Source organism: Dromiciops gliroides, chromosome 2 (genome assembly GCF_019393635.1).
Source record: "Dromiciops gliroides isolate mDroGli1 chromosome 2, mDroGli1.pri, whole genome shotgun sequence".
NCBI lineage: Eukaryota > Metazoa > Chordata > Mammalia > Microbiotheria > Microbiotheriidae > Dromiciops > Dromiciops gliroides.
Window position 1 is genome coordinate 321,285,792 of NC_057862.1, and position 17,106 is coordinate 321,302,897.

The 17,106-nt window shown below is 40.5% G+C and overlaps 1 protein-coding gene across 1 annotated transcript in view; it reads left to right on the top strand.

The window, feature by feature from the left end:
• The window catches only part of LOC122742974 (proton-coupled amino acid transporter 1-like), a 65,474-nt gene that overhangs the window by 9,912 nt on the left and 38,456 nt on the right, over nt 1-17,106 (top strand). Inside the window, 7 exon segments of the mRNA XM_043987586.1 lie at nt 7,856-7,994; nt 11,995-12,085; nt 13,695-13,783; nt 14,612-14,707; nt 15,954-16,038; nt 16,516-16,683; nt 16,686-16,736. Of these exon segments, the coding sequence (XP_043843521.1) occupies nt 7,861-7,994; nt 11,995-12,085; nt 13,695-13,783; nt 14,612-14,707; nt 15,954-16,038; nt 16,516-16,683; nt 16,686-16,736 (714 nt within the window). The 5' untranslated portion in view covers nt 7,856-7,860.

The following is a 17,106-nucleotide window of genomic DNA, read 5'->3' on the forward strand; positions in this document are numbered from 1 at the left end:
TTTTGGCTATGGCAACTTGACTATGTCCTTTCTAGTAGGAGAGGTGACCTGTGGTTTCTTTTTTTCTTAAGGGAGGTGATTCTGGCCAATGAAAACAATTTTAGCATTTCATATAATTTAGTGAACTACAGGCTATGACAGATTCTCATTATATAACCAAGTCTAGGTTTAATGCCTGAGTTAGGGCTAAAAAGTATTAAAGGGAGAAGGTTCATCATAGATAAATAGTGTTGGTTTTCTTCTCTGCCAAATGCCACTGAGATCATTCTGCATTCTCACTTTATGGAATTGATCACCAGGACACTTTAGAGTGATTCTAAATTGAACATACTAATCTAAGAATTAGGAGGCCTGGATTTTTTTGTTCCAGGTCTATTAACTGTGTGACCACATACAAGTCAAACAGGCTTTCTCAGCCTCTTCTTTGTCATCTGCAAAATGATGGGGTTCGACTAGATGTGCACTAAGGTCACTTTTATCACTAACATTTTTTGTTCTAGGATCCTTTCCAACTCTGACATCCTTCCCCTTCCCTTTCCCTTTCTCTTTGCCTTCCTAACAGGCTTGAAATATGCAGACAAGCAATCTTAACGTATGAAAATCTATTTAAACGACATATTCTACTCCCAATGTTGTAAATACTATATAAAACTGGTTATAATGACTCTTGAATAGATGTGAAAACAGGAATTTGCATTTATCTCTCTCTCAATGTCTAAGAAGACTTATAGGTTACTTGTGATAGCAATTGACTTTGTGCAGTGTACTAAATTTGGAACAAAATGAGATGATAATTGCTCCCTGAATGACCTTGAGACCATACCACTATTTACCAAACTTAATAAGCTTTGGTGGCCATAATTGGTAAAAGGCTGCTGATAAAATGTATTCCTATCACCAAAAATGTACATCGTGTTACTTGATAGGTACTTTTTGTGTATCTCTATTACTTTTAGGACCTTGGCCTGCAAAAGGTTTTAATCCTATAGCTACAGGTACAAAGCGCTATGAGATCAGATATTGGAGAGTTCATGTCTAGACATTCATAACTTCCTTTTCTATGGAATGATGAAACCTTATACATGTCAGATTAGAAACCATGTTATATTGTATATGTAGTAGTGTCATTCTTTTTTCTAAAACATTTGATGTGGAGAAGAATCCCAATCCAGGGCTTTAGTTCATTTTCTCCCTCTGTTAGGAAAGGTTTCTTATGGTTTCTGTTTTCCTTAAAGATGATTCTGCCCAGGAAAAACAGTTTTCATGTGAGCTGCAGGCTACAACAGATTTTCATTAGCTCATTAAATTTAGAGCCTGCCTCAGTTCCCAAGAGTATTAAATGAGGATTGAGAAAAAGCTATTAGATCTGACTATTAAAAGATCATCAATAACTTTGGAGAGTGCTGTTTCAATTGAATGGAACCTCCCTCTGAGTCTTGGGCCTTCTTACCCTGGAACTTCTTTCCGCCATGCTACCCTGATCCCTTCTCCCATTGGTGAATCCTTCTATTGCCTCCATTTATGACGTGGGCCCAGGCTAACCAGGATTCATTCCCCTGTTAATACTGCTTCTCCCTCTTGGCCCGTCAGCCACCATTCTCTGAGGAATCAGAGCACCTTTTCCTCCTTCCCTCTTCCCTCCAGTTCTTCGCTCCTTTATGCGTGTTGTCTTCCTCCGTTAGAATGTAAGCTCCTTGAGGACAGGGACTGTCTTTCATTTTATTTGTTTGTATATGCCTAGCACTTAACACAGCATTCGGCACATATTAAGTAAGCACTTAACAAATACCCAATGCCTGCCTGAATGATGAGGTTGGAAGCCACACTGCAGAGATTGAGAAGTAAATGAGAGAAGAGGCAGTGGAGGCACTAATTGTAGATGACTTTCTCAAGGAGTTTAGCAACAAACAAGAAGAAAGTTAGAGGATGTTGTTGTTTACTCATTTCAGTCACATCTGACTTTTCATGACTCCATTTGAGGTTTTCTTGGCAGAGATGCTGGAGTAGTTATAGAGGGGTTTTGTTTGTTTTTCTTACATAGAGGGTTTTAAAAGCCAAACAAAGGAATTTATATTTCATCTTGAAGATAACAGGAGTTTGTGACTAGGAGGGTGAACTTTTCTTTAGGAAAATCACTGTGGAGGCTGAATGGAGGATAGATTGGAGTGGAGAGAAACTTGAAGCACATAAGCCAACCAGAAGGCTGTTGTAGTAGTTCAAGCATGATCGTAGTAATGAAGTCCTGAACCATATTGGTAGTACTGTCACAAGACTTGTTGTTAAAGTAGAATAGATAGATTGATGGATGGATGGGTGGGTGGGTGGATGGGTGGATAGATAGATAGAAAGAAAGAAAGAAGAGAAGACTTGGTAACAGATTAGATATGGATAAGGAGAAAAGGTGAGGAATCAAGAATGACACTTTAGGTTTTAAAAAATCATATTAGCACCAGCCCTGGATTCAGGAGGACCTGAGTTCAAATCTGGTCTCAGACACTTGACACTTACTAGCTGTGCTTCCTTGGGCAAGTCACTTAACCCTCATTGCCCCGCCCAAAAATAAAAATTAAAAAACATATAATAGATTGTTCCCATTACTTTCAGAACTGTCCCACTTGTCAGGGCCTTCCTCCTGAACTTCCTTCTGTTCTATGTGCTTTAAAAAAAAAACAAACAAAAAACATTTCAATGACCTTTTGGGAGTGTCATTTTTGCTTTCCCTCTCTACCAGTCCTCAACTCTTAAATGAGAGAAATAAAGTGGATGGGGAAACCTTATGATAAATAAACATGATCAAGCAAAATGAGTCCACATAGTGACCGTTTATGTCTCTTTGTATTTTCGTTTCTGTACTTTAAATTTATCTCATCAGGAACTGAATAACATATGTCCTCATAGGTACACTCTACTGAGTGTAGACTTGACATAAGTCACTGTCTTGAACTGAGTTCTTAAGTCTTTTAAAGTTATTTTTCTTTACAGTGTTGTCCTTGTATAAATCATTCTCCCAGTTTTGCTCCCTTTATTTTGCATTAGTCCATACTGCCAAGGATTCTCCAAAATTCTTTCATCACTTCTTATGGGACAGTAGTAGTCCATTAATTGCATTCCTATATCACAGTTTGTTCACTCATTCCCAAATTGGTGGACATCTCCTCAAATTCTAATTCTTCCCTCCCCTCCTCTTTCTTCCTTTCACTCCCCTTCTTTTCCCCTTCCCTTCCCCTCTCCCAGAATTAGGATATTTGTTTTTCTTGCCACTATTCCTTCCCTGGTATTATCCTTCCACTTACACCTATTTCCTCCTCTCCCCAATTCTCCATCCTCACTTTTTTACCTTTTGAATTTTATATATATCTATACCAAACTATGTGTTTTCTGCTGCCCTTTGTTCATATCAGACAAGAGAGAGGTTAATCTGATGCCTGCTTTCATCTTTCCTCCTTACTTGTATATATTCATGCCATATAACTGTGAGAAGTAGCCAGTTCTTCCTTCTTCCTCTTTTTTACATTGGTGGATTCCTCCTTTTATCTTCCATTCTTTTTTCTTCTCTTCAAACCCACAGAATAGAACCAGTTCATCCCCAAGTCCTCTGTGGGACAATTGTTTCTTTTCCCCTATTAGAATGGTAGCACCACATCATCATACAGCTCCTAATTGTTCAAATAAATTTAATTTTATGGATTTCTCTTGACTCGTGTTTGCATTTCAGAGTTCCTACTTAGCTCTGATTATTCATCACACATATTTGAAAGACATTCAATTAAATATATATATACATATATATACATATATATACATATATACATATACATATACATATATATATGCCCCCATAGAATTATGCTCAGCTTTTTCGAGTAAGTTACTCTTGGTTGTAAACTTATAACTTTTGCATTTTAGAATATTTTATAATGACATTTCCTTATTTATTGTAGAAATTTCTAGGACTTGTGTAATCCTAACTATGGTTCCTTGACATTTGAAGTCCTTTGCTCTGAATGCTTGCAGTATTTTTTTCTTTAATGTGGGAACTTTGAATGTTGCCTATGGCATTCCTGGGACTTTTCCTTTAGATATTTCTTTCAGGTGATTGGTGTATTATTTCTGTCTTCACCTCTTCTGGTTTTACTACATTCTTGGCATTTTTCTTTTATTATTTCTTGAAACATAATGTTCAGACTTTTTAAAAAAGTTGTGATGTTCAGGGAGTCCAGTGCTTTTTAAATTTTCTCTCCTTGACTTGTTTGTTAGGTATGTTTTTTTAACTAGCTGGTATCTTACATTTCCTTCTATTTTCCCCCCTCTATTTATTCTTTTGATTTTATTCTAACATTTCTTTTTCATGGAGTCATTGCTTTCTGTTTGGTCTATCCTGGTTTCCAAAAAACCTCTCATTTGGGGGTTCACTATATTTTCTCCCAGCTGCTTATTTTTCTGACTCTTTCTTCAAGAGCTTTAATTTAATATTTTTATCTCTTATTGATTCATTTCTTCTGTTTTCATGTACTTCTGGAAAATTAATTTTTTTCCCTTTGAGTCTCTGCTTATAGTTGTTGTGGAATTACTAAACTCTTCTTCTTTTAGGGGAATCTCTAGATCTACAATAATTTTTTTTATATTGGTTGGCATCTTCTTTGCTTGATTCATTTTTCCAGCCTTAGTTTCTAAACTAGGGCTTTGTGGAAGGGCCAGGCTCTGCATTCTTCTGTGCTTCTGGTAAGTTCTACTTGGTATCACTCTGGGTCCCCTAGGTTTCTGTACAAGGGGGTTATGTCCCCTTGCATCTTGGAGGTTCAGAGTGCTACATCTTTATGGCCCTTCAGGGTGTCTCAGGTTTGAATACTAATAACCTCAAAACCTGAGGGTGTGGGTGCTGCTGTGACACACTAATTTCTTCTACTTCCTTGGATTCTCCAAGGTCCACCACTCATCCACCCTATGTTATGAGTCTGTAAAACAAAGTATTGAAGGGATTTATAGAATCTCTAGGAGATAGTAACCTTCCTCAAGGAAGGGGTGATGTTTTATCTAGTCATTGCATTTCTTCCAGCTTAGCAGAGGGTTTTGCATATGACATTGGCAATTAATGAATGTACACTGAACTAAACCAGAATGCTTGAAGAACTTTGTGAATAACTAAATAACAAAATAACCTGGTGTGGGCCTGAGACAGTCTTTCCTGGAGAAGTGAGAATGGACTGGTTCTGGGGCAATTTCTTCTGACCCTGACATTTTAGAATCCATACTTTCTGTTTATCGATTTAAAAGGCTGAGTATTCAGTTGGAGTCATTGATATCTGTTTGATCTCGTTTTCAGGGAATCTGTTACTTAGGTAAGATTTATCACATTTTCTTCCGGGATGGGGGAGGGGAAGGACACCACTCTCATTGACACAGATCCCTACAGACCACATGTGTTCCTGGTCAGTTGGTAGCTTGTTTACATTTGTTGGAGGCTCCTACTGCCTATGGGCTTCTGGCTGACTTTTTTTTTTTTTTGCAGGGAAATGAGGGTTAAGTGACTTGCCCAGAGTCACACAGCTAGTAAGTGTCAAGTGTCTGAGGCTGGTTTGAACTCAGGTCCTCCTGAATCCAGGACCAGTGCTTTATCCACTGTGCTACCTAGCTGCCCCCCATGCCCCTGGATTTCTTAATAATTATTTGGTTTAGCACCAATTTTGACTTTTTGTTTGTGTAAGATATTTGGGAACTGAGCAGTATCCTTTCTGAGGCAACGATCTTAGCCGTAAGTCCCATAGACTTTCTTATAGCAGTGCTTTCTATGTCCTTGTATTTGTCATAGGATATCTATGGCTTTGAAGAAAAAAAATGTTCTTAATGAGCTTAAGGCCTTCAAACAAACTGGAATCTTGGCTTATCAAGATGTAGTTAAATAGTAGCTTATATTCTTACTGTTGAAAGTACCGTCTCCAAACTGGCCATTATAACTCTTGATGGGGATGAGGGAGGGGTATGTATTCACACCTCTTTTTTCAGTGTCTTAAATGACTTACAAATAGGTTTCCCTCCGCTATGCTTATGATTACAGTTGACTTCATTTGACATACTAAGTCTGGAAGAAAGTGAAACAGTAAATGAGCCCTCCATAACCCTGAAACCTTATCAGTATTCGTCAAACTCAAGAAACCTGGAAAGCTTGTTGAATTGTTGAAATGTTGCTGATGAAATCCATCTGTGCAACTAAAAATTCAGCTTCTCCATTGATAGGTGCTTTTTATGTATCTCTATCTCTTTTAGAACTTTGTCTTGCAGGTGGCATCAGTGGGCTGGCATGAACTCCTGTTCTCTCTGGGAGCCTCTAACAACACCTTATCTTCAGTTTTCATAAGCTCCACATCTCAATTGTATGAAGACAGAGAGTAGCCATTCAGATACTCGAAGAGCTCATTCCCTTCCTAAATATTTTCTTCTCTATTTTCTTAACCATCCTAAGTCCTTTTAACTAATCTTCATGTGGTGTGGATTTTTATTTCCTCTCACTGCCATCTTCCTCCAAACATACCTCCACTTGTTCTTCTTGATATGTGATCCATGGAATTAAACACAATACTGCAGGTATGGCTTCCTGAATGAATGGTAGACTTTTCCCTTTAGCAGTTGGTGTTGGCTGCAGTTGAGAGGGTGGAAGGAACATGGCTAAGAACCTAGAAGTCAATGAGTGCTCTCTTCATTAGATATCTGAGACCATAAAGCCCTTCCATAGGATCTTATCAGACAGATAGACTATTACCCCATACATACTTTGGGGGACCCTGGTAAAGCACTTGTTCCCATTCAGATGCTTCAGTGACCCTCCCTGTGTTCTTCAAGCCATCCTTTGGCAGGAATGGAGGACAGTGACTACCCAGCTGTGGTCTTGTTGTGTTCCTCAGAGAAATAGTTGCCTTCCTTTCCCTCTTGTAGCATCATTAAGGCAGACCACAAAGGAACTACACCTTCTCCCCTCTTCTATCTTCCTAACTCCATTAGACTCTGTTCTTTTCCTCTTTCCCCAGTACCCTCATCCTGACAAAGCAGAGCTTCCCTTTTAGCTCTACAAATACCTCTGCTCAAAAGAGAGGTTGGGAAGCATGAGAGAGAATAGCGGCAATGCCTCCACTCCAGTCTTTGGGACCTCAGTACTTCTAGTATTCCTTACTGTTTCTTCCAGTTCTTCTTTTTTTTAAAAAAAATTTTTATTTCATTAATTATTTCTCAATTACAGGTAAAAAATAATAATCATTCTTTAAAATTTGGGGTTCCAAATTCTCTTTCTCCCTCCTGCCGCTCCCCCCTTCTTGAGAAGGCAAGTGATTTGATAACAATTACACATGTGAAGTCGTACACAATGTATTTCCCTATTAGCCATTTGCCACTACTTCTTAAGGTGGCTGGAGCTGATGGAAGCAGAAAGCTCTTTAGGTTCAGGAGGGTGGGGTTCCTGATTGCCCCCATTTAAAATTGAAATATGGTAGGGAAAGACTTTGGTACCTGTCTGTGGCCCCCACTGGAAAGTTCTTTCTTTCCTTTCCGACAAGATTACTGTTCTCACTCATAACTAGTTCCCCACCTCTAGGCGTGTTCTGATAGTTTAGAAATTTATGAATATTCTCGGAAGAAAAAGTCACGAATCACAATATATATAAAATCAGTGAGCTTTGCCCAACCATGTGTACTTTGTACCTTCTCAGTTTTATATAGTGCCAGGCCACAGTGCTCTACTTAATACATACATAGTGGCCACTCTTAGGAACTGCAGTCATGGCTGCTCTTGCCCAAGGGCCTGCCAAGGGGCTAGAGTTAAAAGCCAAGGCTGCTGAAGGCCTGAACTCTGCTCCTTTTCCCCCAGCCACTATGTCTACTCAGCGACTGCGGAATGAAAGCTACAATGACTACAGTTCTACAGAGGTGAGCCCCACTGAGTCCCCTTCCAATGGGCTCTCCGGCTCGAGCTCCTACCAAAGGTTTGGAGAAAACAACGGAACAACGTAAGTGACATTCTTACTTTGTGGAGGCTTTCGTTTCTGATTCTGGATTTGCAAAACCTACTTTGGACTATTTTTCTTCTCATTCTCAGCAACCTTGGGTGGTATATATTTGGGTTATTCTCTGTTTTATACTTGGTATATTTGAGGTATGGGGAGTTTAGTAGTGAGAAAGTCAAGTTTGGAACTCTTTGCCCTTGAGAATCTAGTCTGCTTCATGGATTTTATTCTTCCAGGCCCACTGGTCCTGTGAAGCTCTGGGTGCTTTTTAAAAAATTGAAATGGCCCTGTGATTCCATTGGCATAGAGAACTTGCACTGAGGAAACTAGCAGTGGGAGGCCCGTTGGAGAAGATGAGATTTGAGTTGAGCCTTAAAGGGAGCTGGAGAAGGCAGGAGGGAGGGATGAGGTGGGAGGGCGGTCTTGGCAGGGGAGACAGCCAGTGAAAAGGCACCAGAACACACCATGGTGGCCTGTATGAGGAGCAGAAAGGAGACCCGTTTGCCTCATCGCACAGCATTGTGCTGGAGGGTGAGCAGTATTCATTGAGGCTAGAAGGGGGAGAGGCGTGATGTGAAGGGCTTTTCTAGCTAGAGGGCTTTGTGTTTTATCCTAAAGGCAATAGGGAGCCTCTGGATTTGATCGAGTAGGATGATGACATCGTCAGACCTGACAGGGCAAAAAGAAGGCAGGTGGGAATGTATGGTTCTTTTACTGTCTTGTAGGTAGCATTGCTCTTAGACTGTTTGTTATCCCTCTGTATACAGCTGGCCACCACACATTTACAAATTGAAAATTGGAGGCAGTTCTGCTGAACAACAGGAGTCCCAGTGAGAACTATTCCTTCCTTGCCATTTCCTTCAAGTATAAAGATTTAGGGAGGGGCAGCTAGGTGGCGCAGTGGATAAAGCACCGGCCCTTCATTCAGGAGTACCTGAGTTCAAATCCAGCCTCAGATACTTGACACTTACTAGCTGTGTGACCCTGGGCAAGTCACTTAACCCCCATTGCCCCGAAAAGAAAAAAAAAAGATTTAGGGGCTAGACTTGGGGAGGGAACAATACTAAAAGGTATTATGATGGGTCTTCCCATCCCCTACTCTAGCTCTAGTGGATCCTTGTTAACCCCAACAATCAAATATAAACTGCCCTATTTGGTACTTAATCCCTTTGCAACTGAGCCTCAACCTGCCTTTCTAGTCTTATGGTACATTACAACCTCCCTTCCCTGCCAAAGCATGTTGTAGTCCAGCCAAACTTGTGTTCCTGATGTTCTTCATAAGGCATTCTGTATAGCTATTTATTTTCATTTTTGTCTGCATTAGAATGTGAGCTCCTTGAATTCAGACTGTGTTTTCCTCTTTCTTTATATATATCCTTAGTTCTTAGGAGGGTCAGCTAAGTGGTGCAGTGGATAGAGCACTGGCTCTGGAGTCAGGAAGATGTGTATTCAAATTAGGCCTTAGACACTTGACACTAACTTACTAGCTGTGTGACCCTGGACAAGTCACCTAAGCCTGATTGCCTCAAACATCCAGGGATAGCTCCAGTTGTCCCTGGTGTATCTTGCCCCTAGACCCAGATGGCTCTGGAGAAGAGAGTGAGGTTGGTGACCTTGCACAACCCTCCCTCACTTAAATCCAATTCATTGCAAGTCATGACAGCACCTCAGTGTCATGGTCCTCTTTGAGAACAAAGGAAAAACAAACAACAAGAAGTTCTTAGGACAATGCTTACTATATAGTGTTTACTATGTGCTTGTTGATCAACTGACTTTACAGTGATTTGTACCCCAAGTTGGAAATGCACTTCCACCTCATTTTTGTCTCTCAGAATCCTTGGTTTACTTCAAGGCTCAGCTCAAGCTCTTTCTACATGAGGCCTCTCCTGATTACCCCCTGACCCTGCCCCCCCAGCTGTTAGTCTCCTCTCCCCCTATGCCTTCTACCTATCTATGGGCATGTAATCCCAGCTAGACTATAAACTTCTTGAGGGCAGGGGCTGTTTTCATTTTTATCTTTATCTCCTTGGTGTTTAACACAGTGCCTGTCACATGGTAAGTTGCAAGTACTTAATAAGTGTTTATTGATTGACTGATAGATACAAAATATTTACAAAGTAATTTCAGGGGGCAAGGGAGGAAAATGCTAGCAATTGAGGGCAGGGGATGCAGCAACACTAAATAGGTTGCTGTTCCAGTACTTCAGGTAAGAGGTGCTGAATCACAGTGGTCGCTGTGTGAATGAAGGAAAAGGGATGGTTGCAAGAGACATATAGGTATAATCAACAAGTTTTTTTTTTTTTTCTGTGAGGCAATTGGGGTTAAGTGACTTGCCTAGGGTCACACAGCCAGTAAGTGTTAAGTGTCTGAGGCCGTATTTGAACTCAGGTCCTCCTGACTCCAGGGTCGGTGTTCTATCCACTGCGCCATCTAGCTGCCCCAATCAACAAGTCTTAACAACTGATTGATTATGTGAGGAAAAGAAAGGAGTCAGAGATAACTTTGAAGTTAAGGACATAGTCAACTGGGAGTGTGGTGGTGCCCTCAACAGCAATAGGGATGCTAGAGGGAGAGTTATCTTTAGAGGGTAACATGATTTCTGTTTGGGACATATAGGAGGCCTGCCTGCTAGATATGTAACATCAGTGGAGAAGTACAGCAAGCATTTAATGTAAGACTGAAGCTCAGAAAGAGAGGTTAGATCTGAATATGTAATTTGGGAATCATCTATAGATGATCTCTACTGATATTGAGAATTTACTTTAACTTATGGGAAATAGGGAAAGAAAACTCAGGAAAGAATTCTGGCCATCTGTCACTAGTGCTTAGGCGGTGGGAGATGGATGAAGATCTAGCAGACAGAGGTAAGAGAACAGCCAGGAAGAGCATGGATGCCTAAAATGGCAAGGAAGACGGGGTCCTTAGTAGTATTGGAAGGAGCCCAGATGTCAGGAAGCCAGAGAATAAACCATCATATTAGTGGAGAAGAGATTACTGGTAACCTCAGAGAAAGGTTCCAATTCAAGATGTGGGGTAAGAAAAGAATGGGGAGTGAGGAAGTAAGAGGGAGTGAGAATACACAGTTCTAGTAGTGTGGCAATAGAGGAAAAAAGAGAAGGGAACTCAGGGGGATAGAAGGGTCAAGGGAAGGTTTTTCATGAATGAGGTTGACTTTAGCATCTTTGTATAGACAACTGGGAAGGAGGCATAGAGAAGGACTACTCAACTATGAGAAAGGGAGTGAGGGGAGGGAGCTGTGCTTGAGAGTAGACAAAGAAAAGAATGACACCTTCCTCAGATACTGGAAAAAAGAAGGAAAGGCTGGATGAAGATGCGGAAGGATTTTGAGGTGCAAAGTAAGAGGCAAGAGAGCTTACTTTTTTGGGGGGGCGGGCAATGGGGGTTAAGTGACTTGCCCAGGGTCACACAGCTAGTAAGTGTCAAGTGTCTGAGGCTGGATTTGAACTCAGGTCCTCCTGAATCCAGGGCCGGTGTTCTATCCACTGTACCACCTAGCTGCCCCCAAGAAGGCTTACTTGTAAAGTCCTTTGTTCCTGATGGTCTTATGAAGTGAAATAGTGCCTGGATTATTCCCACTTTACAGGTAAAGAACCTGTAGGAGGTTTTTCTCCCTATTGCAGATCCTGCTGTTATTCTTGATTATTCAAGAAGCTTTCCTTATTAGCTCTTGGAGCAGTTTCTTTTTTTGTTTGCAGATCTTCTGTTCATCTTTCATTGTTAGGATTCCTTCCCAGTTAGCTTTCAGGTGCTTGTATTGGATGATGGTACTGGTTTGATAGGCCTCTACCACACACAGCTTAGTCATTAACACAGGCTTCACATGTGCTAACAGAGGACAGTGCTGCTGAGAAACAGCATGAGGGACACCTTAAGCTGCTGCTTTGCTTTTGTCCATCAGGTGCTGGAGCTACAGCCAGGGAGTTAAACATGGGGTACCCAGCTCTCCACACTAACCTTCCATTGTCTTTCTTCATCACTACAGATGGTTCCAAACTTTGATCCACTTATTGAAAGGGAATATTGGCACTGGTCTCTTGGGACTGCCCCTAGCAGTGAAGAATGCAGGGATCTTGGTAAGAGGGATCTGTACTGGGGGAGGAAGGGAGGAATCCCCCAAAACTCTGGGAGAATAGATGTTGATTGCATTTATGTCTTTTTTGGGGTCTGCAGCTGTCATTTCATTAGTATAAGAAATTCATGAGATAGGAATTTCTAATGTAGAAATGTAGGGCAGCTAGGTGGTACAGTGGATAGAGTGGCAGTCTTGAGTCAAGAAAACTCATCTTTGGGAGTTCAAATCCAGCCTCAGACACTTACTATTTATATGATCCTGGGAAAATCACTTAACCCTGTTTGTCTCAGTTTCCTTTTTGTAAAATGAGCTGGAGAAGGAAATGGCAAACCACTCCAGTATCTTTGCCAAGAAAACCCCAAATGGAGTCATGAAGAATCGGACACGACTTAATAACAAATATGGAAACTCATCCACTAATGCACGTGGTAACTCATCTTAAGTCTTAAGATACTTGTTATCTGAAGTACTGAGAAGTTAAGTGATTCACCCTCATGGTTAAACAGTACATATCAAATTCAGGACTTGAACCGAGGTCCTCATAACTGCAAGGGCAGCCTTCTATTTGCTGTACCATATTCCTTTTCCTGTGTTTTCATAGTATTTTTCATTTGAAAGGACTTTTTTTGGGGTGGGGACTGATTAGAATGGCTCTGTCTACCTTGATAGAAAACAAATTTCACATATGACTGCTGGGTAAGGGGCACAGTTTATACTGAGCATTCTGACTCTTTAATATCAGTATTCTGTATATTTTTAGGAAGGCTCTTGGCTAAGTTCTCACCTCCTCTCTTCCACTCCATTTCTTAAGTGATTGACTCTTACTGTTTTTTAAGCTATTCTGAGTAGATCTTTTTTTTTGGCGGGGATTGAGGGAGGTGGAGAATGGGGCAATGAGGGTTAAGTGACTTAAGTGACCCAGGGTCACACAGCTAGTAAGCTGAGTCGATCTTGTGTTCAGAGATTTCCTAATTTCCTTTAGGTTTTAAGTTTTCGAGAAACTCAGTTTATCCAGTGATTGCTTTTAAGCTGACCCTTAAAACCTCCTTTTCCATTTCTGCTCTAGAGTTATCAGAGAGCCTTACTTACCTAAGTTTCCCTGTCATCTGCGATCATGGCTATCTTGGATTTTATTTTTCTTTAAAAGGTTAGGTATTTTTAAAAGAGTGCTAAAGTTCCAGCCAGTTTCCATATTGTTAGAATGAATCATTATGTTCTGCTCTCCAGGATTGTCTAAAATCTTTCTACTTGGAATTGGCATTAATTACATTTTTTAAAAAAATGGATTTTATTGGTAACTTTTTTCTATTACATTGCCTAGATTTTCTCCTACATGTATCCCTCCTCTTTACGAAGGAGCCATCCCTTGTAACAAATATTTTTTAAAACAAGAAAAAAAGAAAAAAGAGCAAGAAGAGGAAAAATTAAACAAAACCAAGTAGCACATTAAAAAAAAAAAACAACACCCAGAAGTTAAATGCAATATTCCACACCTATGAATCTTAACCTCTGAAGTAGTAGACACTTCAGTGACATTTCAGTCAGTTCTATAACTAACCTTTTAAAGTTATTTTTCTTCTTTACTTCTTGCCTATACTACCTTTCTCCAGATGGGTCCTCTCAGTCTGTTGGTCATGGGCATTGTGGCGGTGCACTGTATGGGCCTCCTGGTGAAGTGTGCTCATCACTTCTGCCAGAGGTAAGTCATATTTGCCTTTGTTCTTGGATGAACATTCATCCTTTGGGGTTTAATTACCAACCTTAGTTCCATGACCTTCATTAAAATTATCTCTTCTCTTAACTCATACTCACTGCTCTTACATACCTTATAGCAATGACAACCTTTACCTCTTTGAGTATAACTGTTGTAATACTACATGTATTTATTATGACTCATAGCTGTCTCTTTCTTAGTGTTTCATATTTTTTGTTTTGGAACCTTTCAGTTAAAGCACTGGGTTGAAACCATATTCTAATTCTCTGTTCTGTGTTGTAGCTGATTAGTGACTGCCTAATTATTGGTCATAGAGAAGAGGAAGGCATTCCAGCTAGGGGGTCAGTGTGATATTTCTCTATTACTAGTAATTAGTAATAGAAAAGAGTGATTGTACTGTTCAGTCTATATGTTCTTGTCCAGGCATTCTGGCCAACTTGATCCTTCTTGACCATAAGTAAATGGGCTTCTCTCCTAAAAATGTTTCCCAATTTGTTTTGGGGAGAAGACAGGAAAGATGAATTTTGACTCTATCAGAATGGAGCTTAGAATCCTAGCTTCTCCATCCCCCCAGATAAAATGCTTTTCAGGAGGCATCTGAATCACTGCTACTGTCACATTATAGCTATTCCAGATTTTAAGTGTCTGATACCTTGGTACTCATAAGGGACTGTCTAGTGCCAGGGATCACCAAATCTGCTTTGCCAGTACCATTTTTTTTCTCCTGATCTCTGTAATCCCTGTTCCCTGATCTCCTGGTCCCTGTAATTGGGCTAAACCAGTTCTTAGCTTGGGTTTTTTTCTCCTCCACAGACTACACAAACCTTTTGTGGACTATGGAGATACGGTGATGTATGCGCTGGAAGCTAGTCCATCCTCTTGTCTTCGGAATCATTCCATATGGGGAAGGTGATTAATAAACACTTGTTGTCTGTTTTGTGGCTTGATTGGTGTAATATGAAATCTGTCTTTTGAGTATGTGTATATGTGTGTGGATTCTGTGACATTTCTCTATCCTAATGTTATTAGTTGCCTACTGTGTGCCAGGTACTGACCTGTCATCTGGGAGACAAATAAAAAGCAGGAGACACTCTTTACTTATAAAAAATCTTTCATTTTAATGGGGGTATACAGTAAGTACAGATGAGTATATACTGAATAAAAGGACTAAAGACAAATAAAGACAAAAAGTTAAATACAAGATAGTTTAGGACGGAGTATATGAGCAGTTGGAGATTCGGGAAAGGTTTTATGTTATGCTTGGGCCTTATCTTGAAGAGGGAGAGTATAGATTATCTAAACTACAGAAGATTCTCTTCACCTCCGTCTCCCTTCTGCCTACCCCCAAATCATTTCTCACTGCTACTACTCCTCTCTTACCCATATCTACTACCCTGCAGATAACTCTCCTTTGTTTTGTTTTTTTTTTAAAGATTTTTGCTTTTAACCAATAGATATATATGAGTTTAAAATGAACAAACTGAGAGTTTACAAACATTGTGCAATCTGTGAAAGAAAGATGATTGGATGTTTGGAATCTTCCTATCGCATAGGTTTGCCCATGTCATTCATGCCTCTACACAATATTTCCAGTGACTCCCTATTACCTCCAGGATCAAATATGAAATCCTCTGGCTTTTAAAACTCACCATAACCCGGCCTCTTCTTATTTTTCTGGTTTTTTCACCCCCTTCCCATCCATGTACTCTGCAATCCAGTCAAACTGGCCTCTTACTGTTCCTCTCACAAGACACTCCATCTCCCAACTCCATGTATTGTTTTACTGGCTGTCCCGGAGTTCCTTCAAGTTCCAGCTAAAATCCCACCTTCTACAAGAAATATTTCCCCATTTTTCTCGATGCTGGTGCCTTCCCTGAAGATTGGACATTACCTCCAATTTACCTTGTATATGTCTTGCATGTAAATTAGTTGTTTGCATGTTGTCTCCTCCATTAGAATGTGAGGGCAGGGACAGGTTTTTGCTTTTCTCTGTATTCCTAGTTTTTAGCACATACTAAGGACTTAATAAATGCTGGTTGACTTGACGTTGTTTTATAAGTAAAAAAGGTTTAAGTTGATAAGTTTTTTTTTCTTCCTCCCTTTGAAGTGCTTCACTTTAAAAATGAATTATCTTCTTATTCTCTCCCATCTATAGGCATATTGTGAGCTTCTTCCTGATTGTCACCCAGCTGGGCTTTTGCTGTGTGTATTTTGTATTTCTGGCTGACAACTTTAAACAGGTAGGGTGAAGGAGAACTAGTCCTATGCCTTTTACACAGCTGTCATCCCTTAAGAGCCAATTTCCTTTGGACATCTATAAACAGATCATTTGGGCTCTAAAATGTTAGGGCCAGAAGGAACTGCTCCAAGTCTAGTAGATTCTCTGGTCTCCAGGAAGGACTATCTCACTTCTGGCAGAGGGTGTCTTTGTTATTCTCAGAGTTCTTCAGAGATTCCAGGTTTTCGTTCAGTGGATATTTATGAATTGCCTGGTTGTGCTCAAAGCCCTCTGCTAAGTTGGAAGAGATGGAGTGATTAGATAAAATGTCACCCCTTCCTTAAAGGAGGTTATTATCTCCTAGAGATTCTATATATTCCTTCAGTACTTTGTTTTGTAGGCTTATATCCCTTTTTGGGGAATTTCTTCTAACTGAATTCTGCTTGATGAATTCCTAAAGAATTTTGCCACTTTTCGACTTTTCCCAACCGTATTTAAGGTGGTGGAAGCAGCCAATATGACGACCAACAACTGTCAGAGCAATGAGACAGTGGTGCTGACTCCCACTATGGACTCACGACTATACATTCTCACCTTCCTGCCTTTCATGGTGCTGCTGGTGTTTGTCCGAAACCTCAAAGCCCTGTCCATCTTCTCCATGCTGGGCCAACATCAGCATGTTTTGTCAGCCTCATCATGATCTATCAGTACATCGTCCAGGTATGTGTCTACATCAGGTCCGCAGCCGCTCCCTCAGATATTTGGCATCTCAGTCTCTCCATGTGTTCCTCTTAGCCTCCCAGCTGTTTACTGACTGCTCTTTGATGAAAGAGGCACAAAGCTGCTATCTGGTGATTTAGGGGCACTGGCATTTCTGGAACAGCAGTCCACACTTTACATCCTCAGATGGTGGCTTGGGACTTTCCTGTGTTAAATTAAAGGGGAGGAGCATGAGGAAGAGGATGGCTGCCTGCATTCTCAGTCTCTGGCTGATTGAGCGGCCAGGATCAGACCACTTTTAATTGGTCAGTGTACTGTGCTAACTGACCCAATGCTGATTGATAGCTTAGCTACCCAGTAACATTGGCAG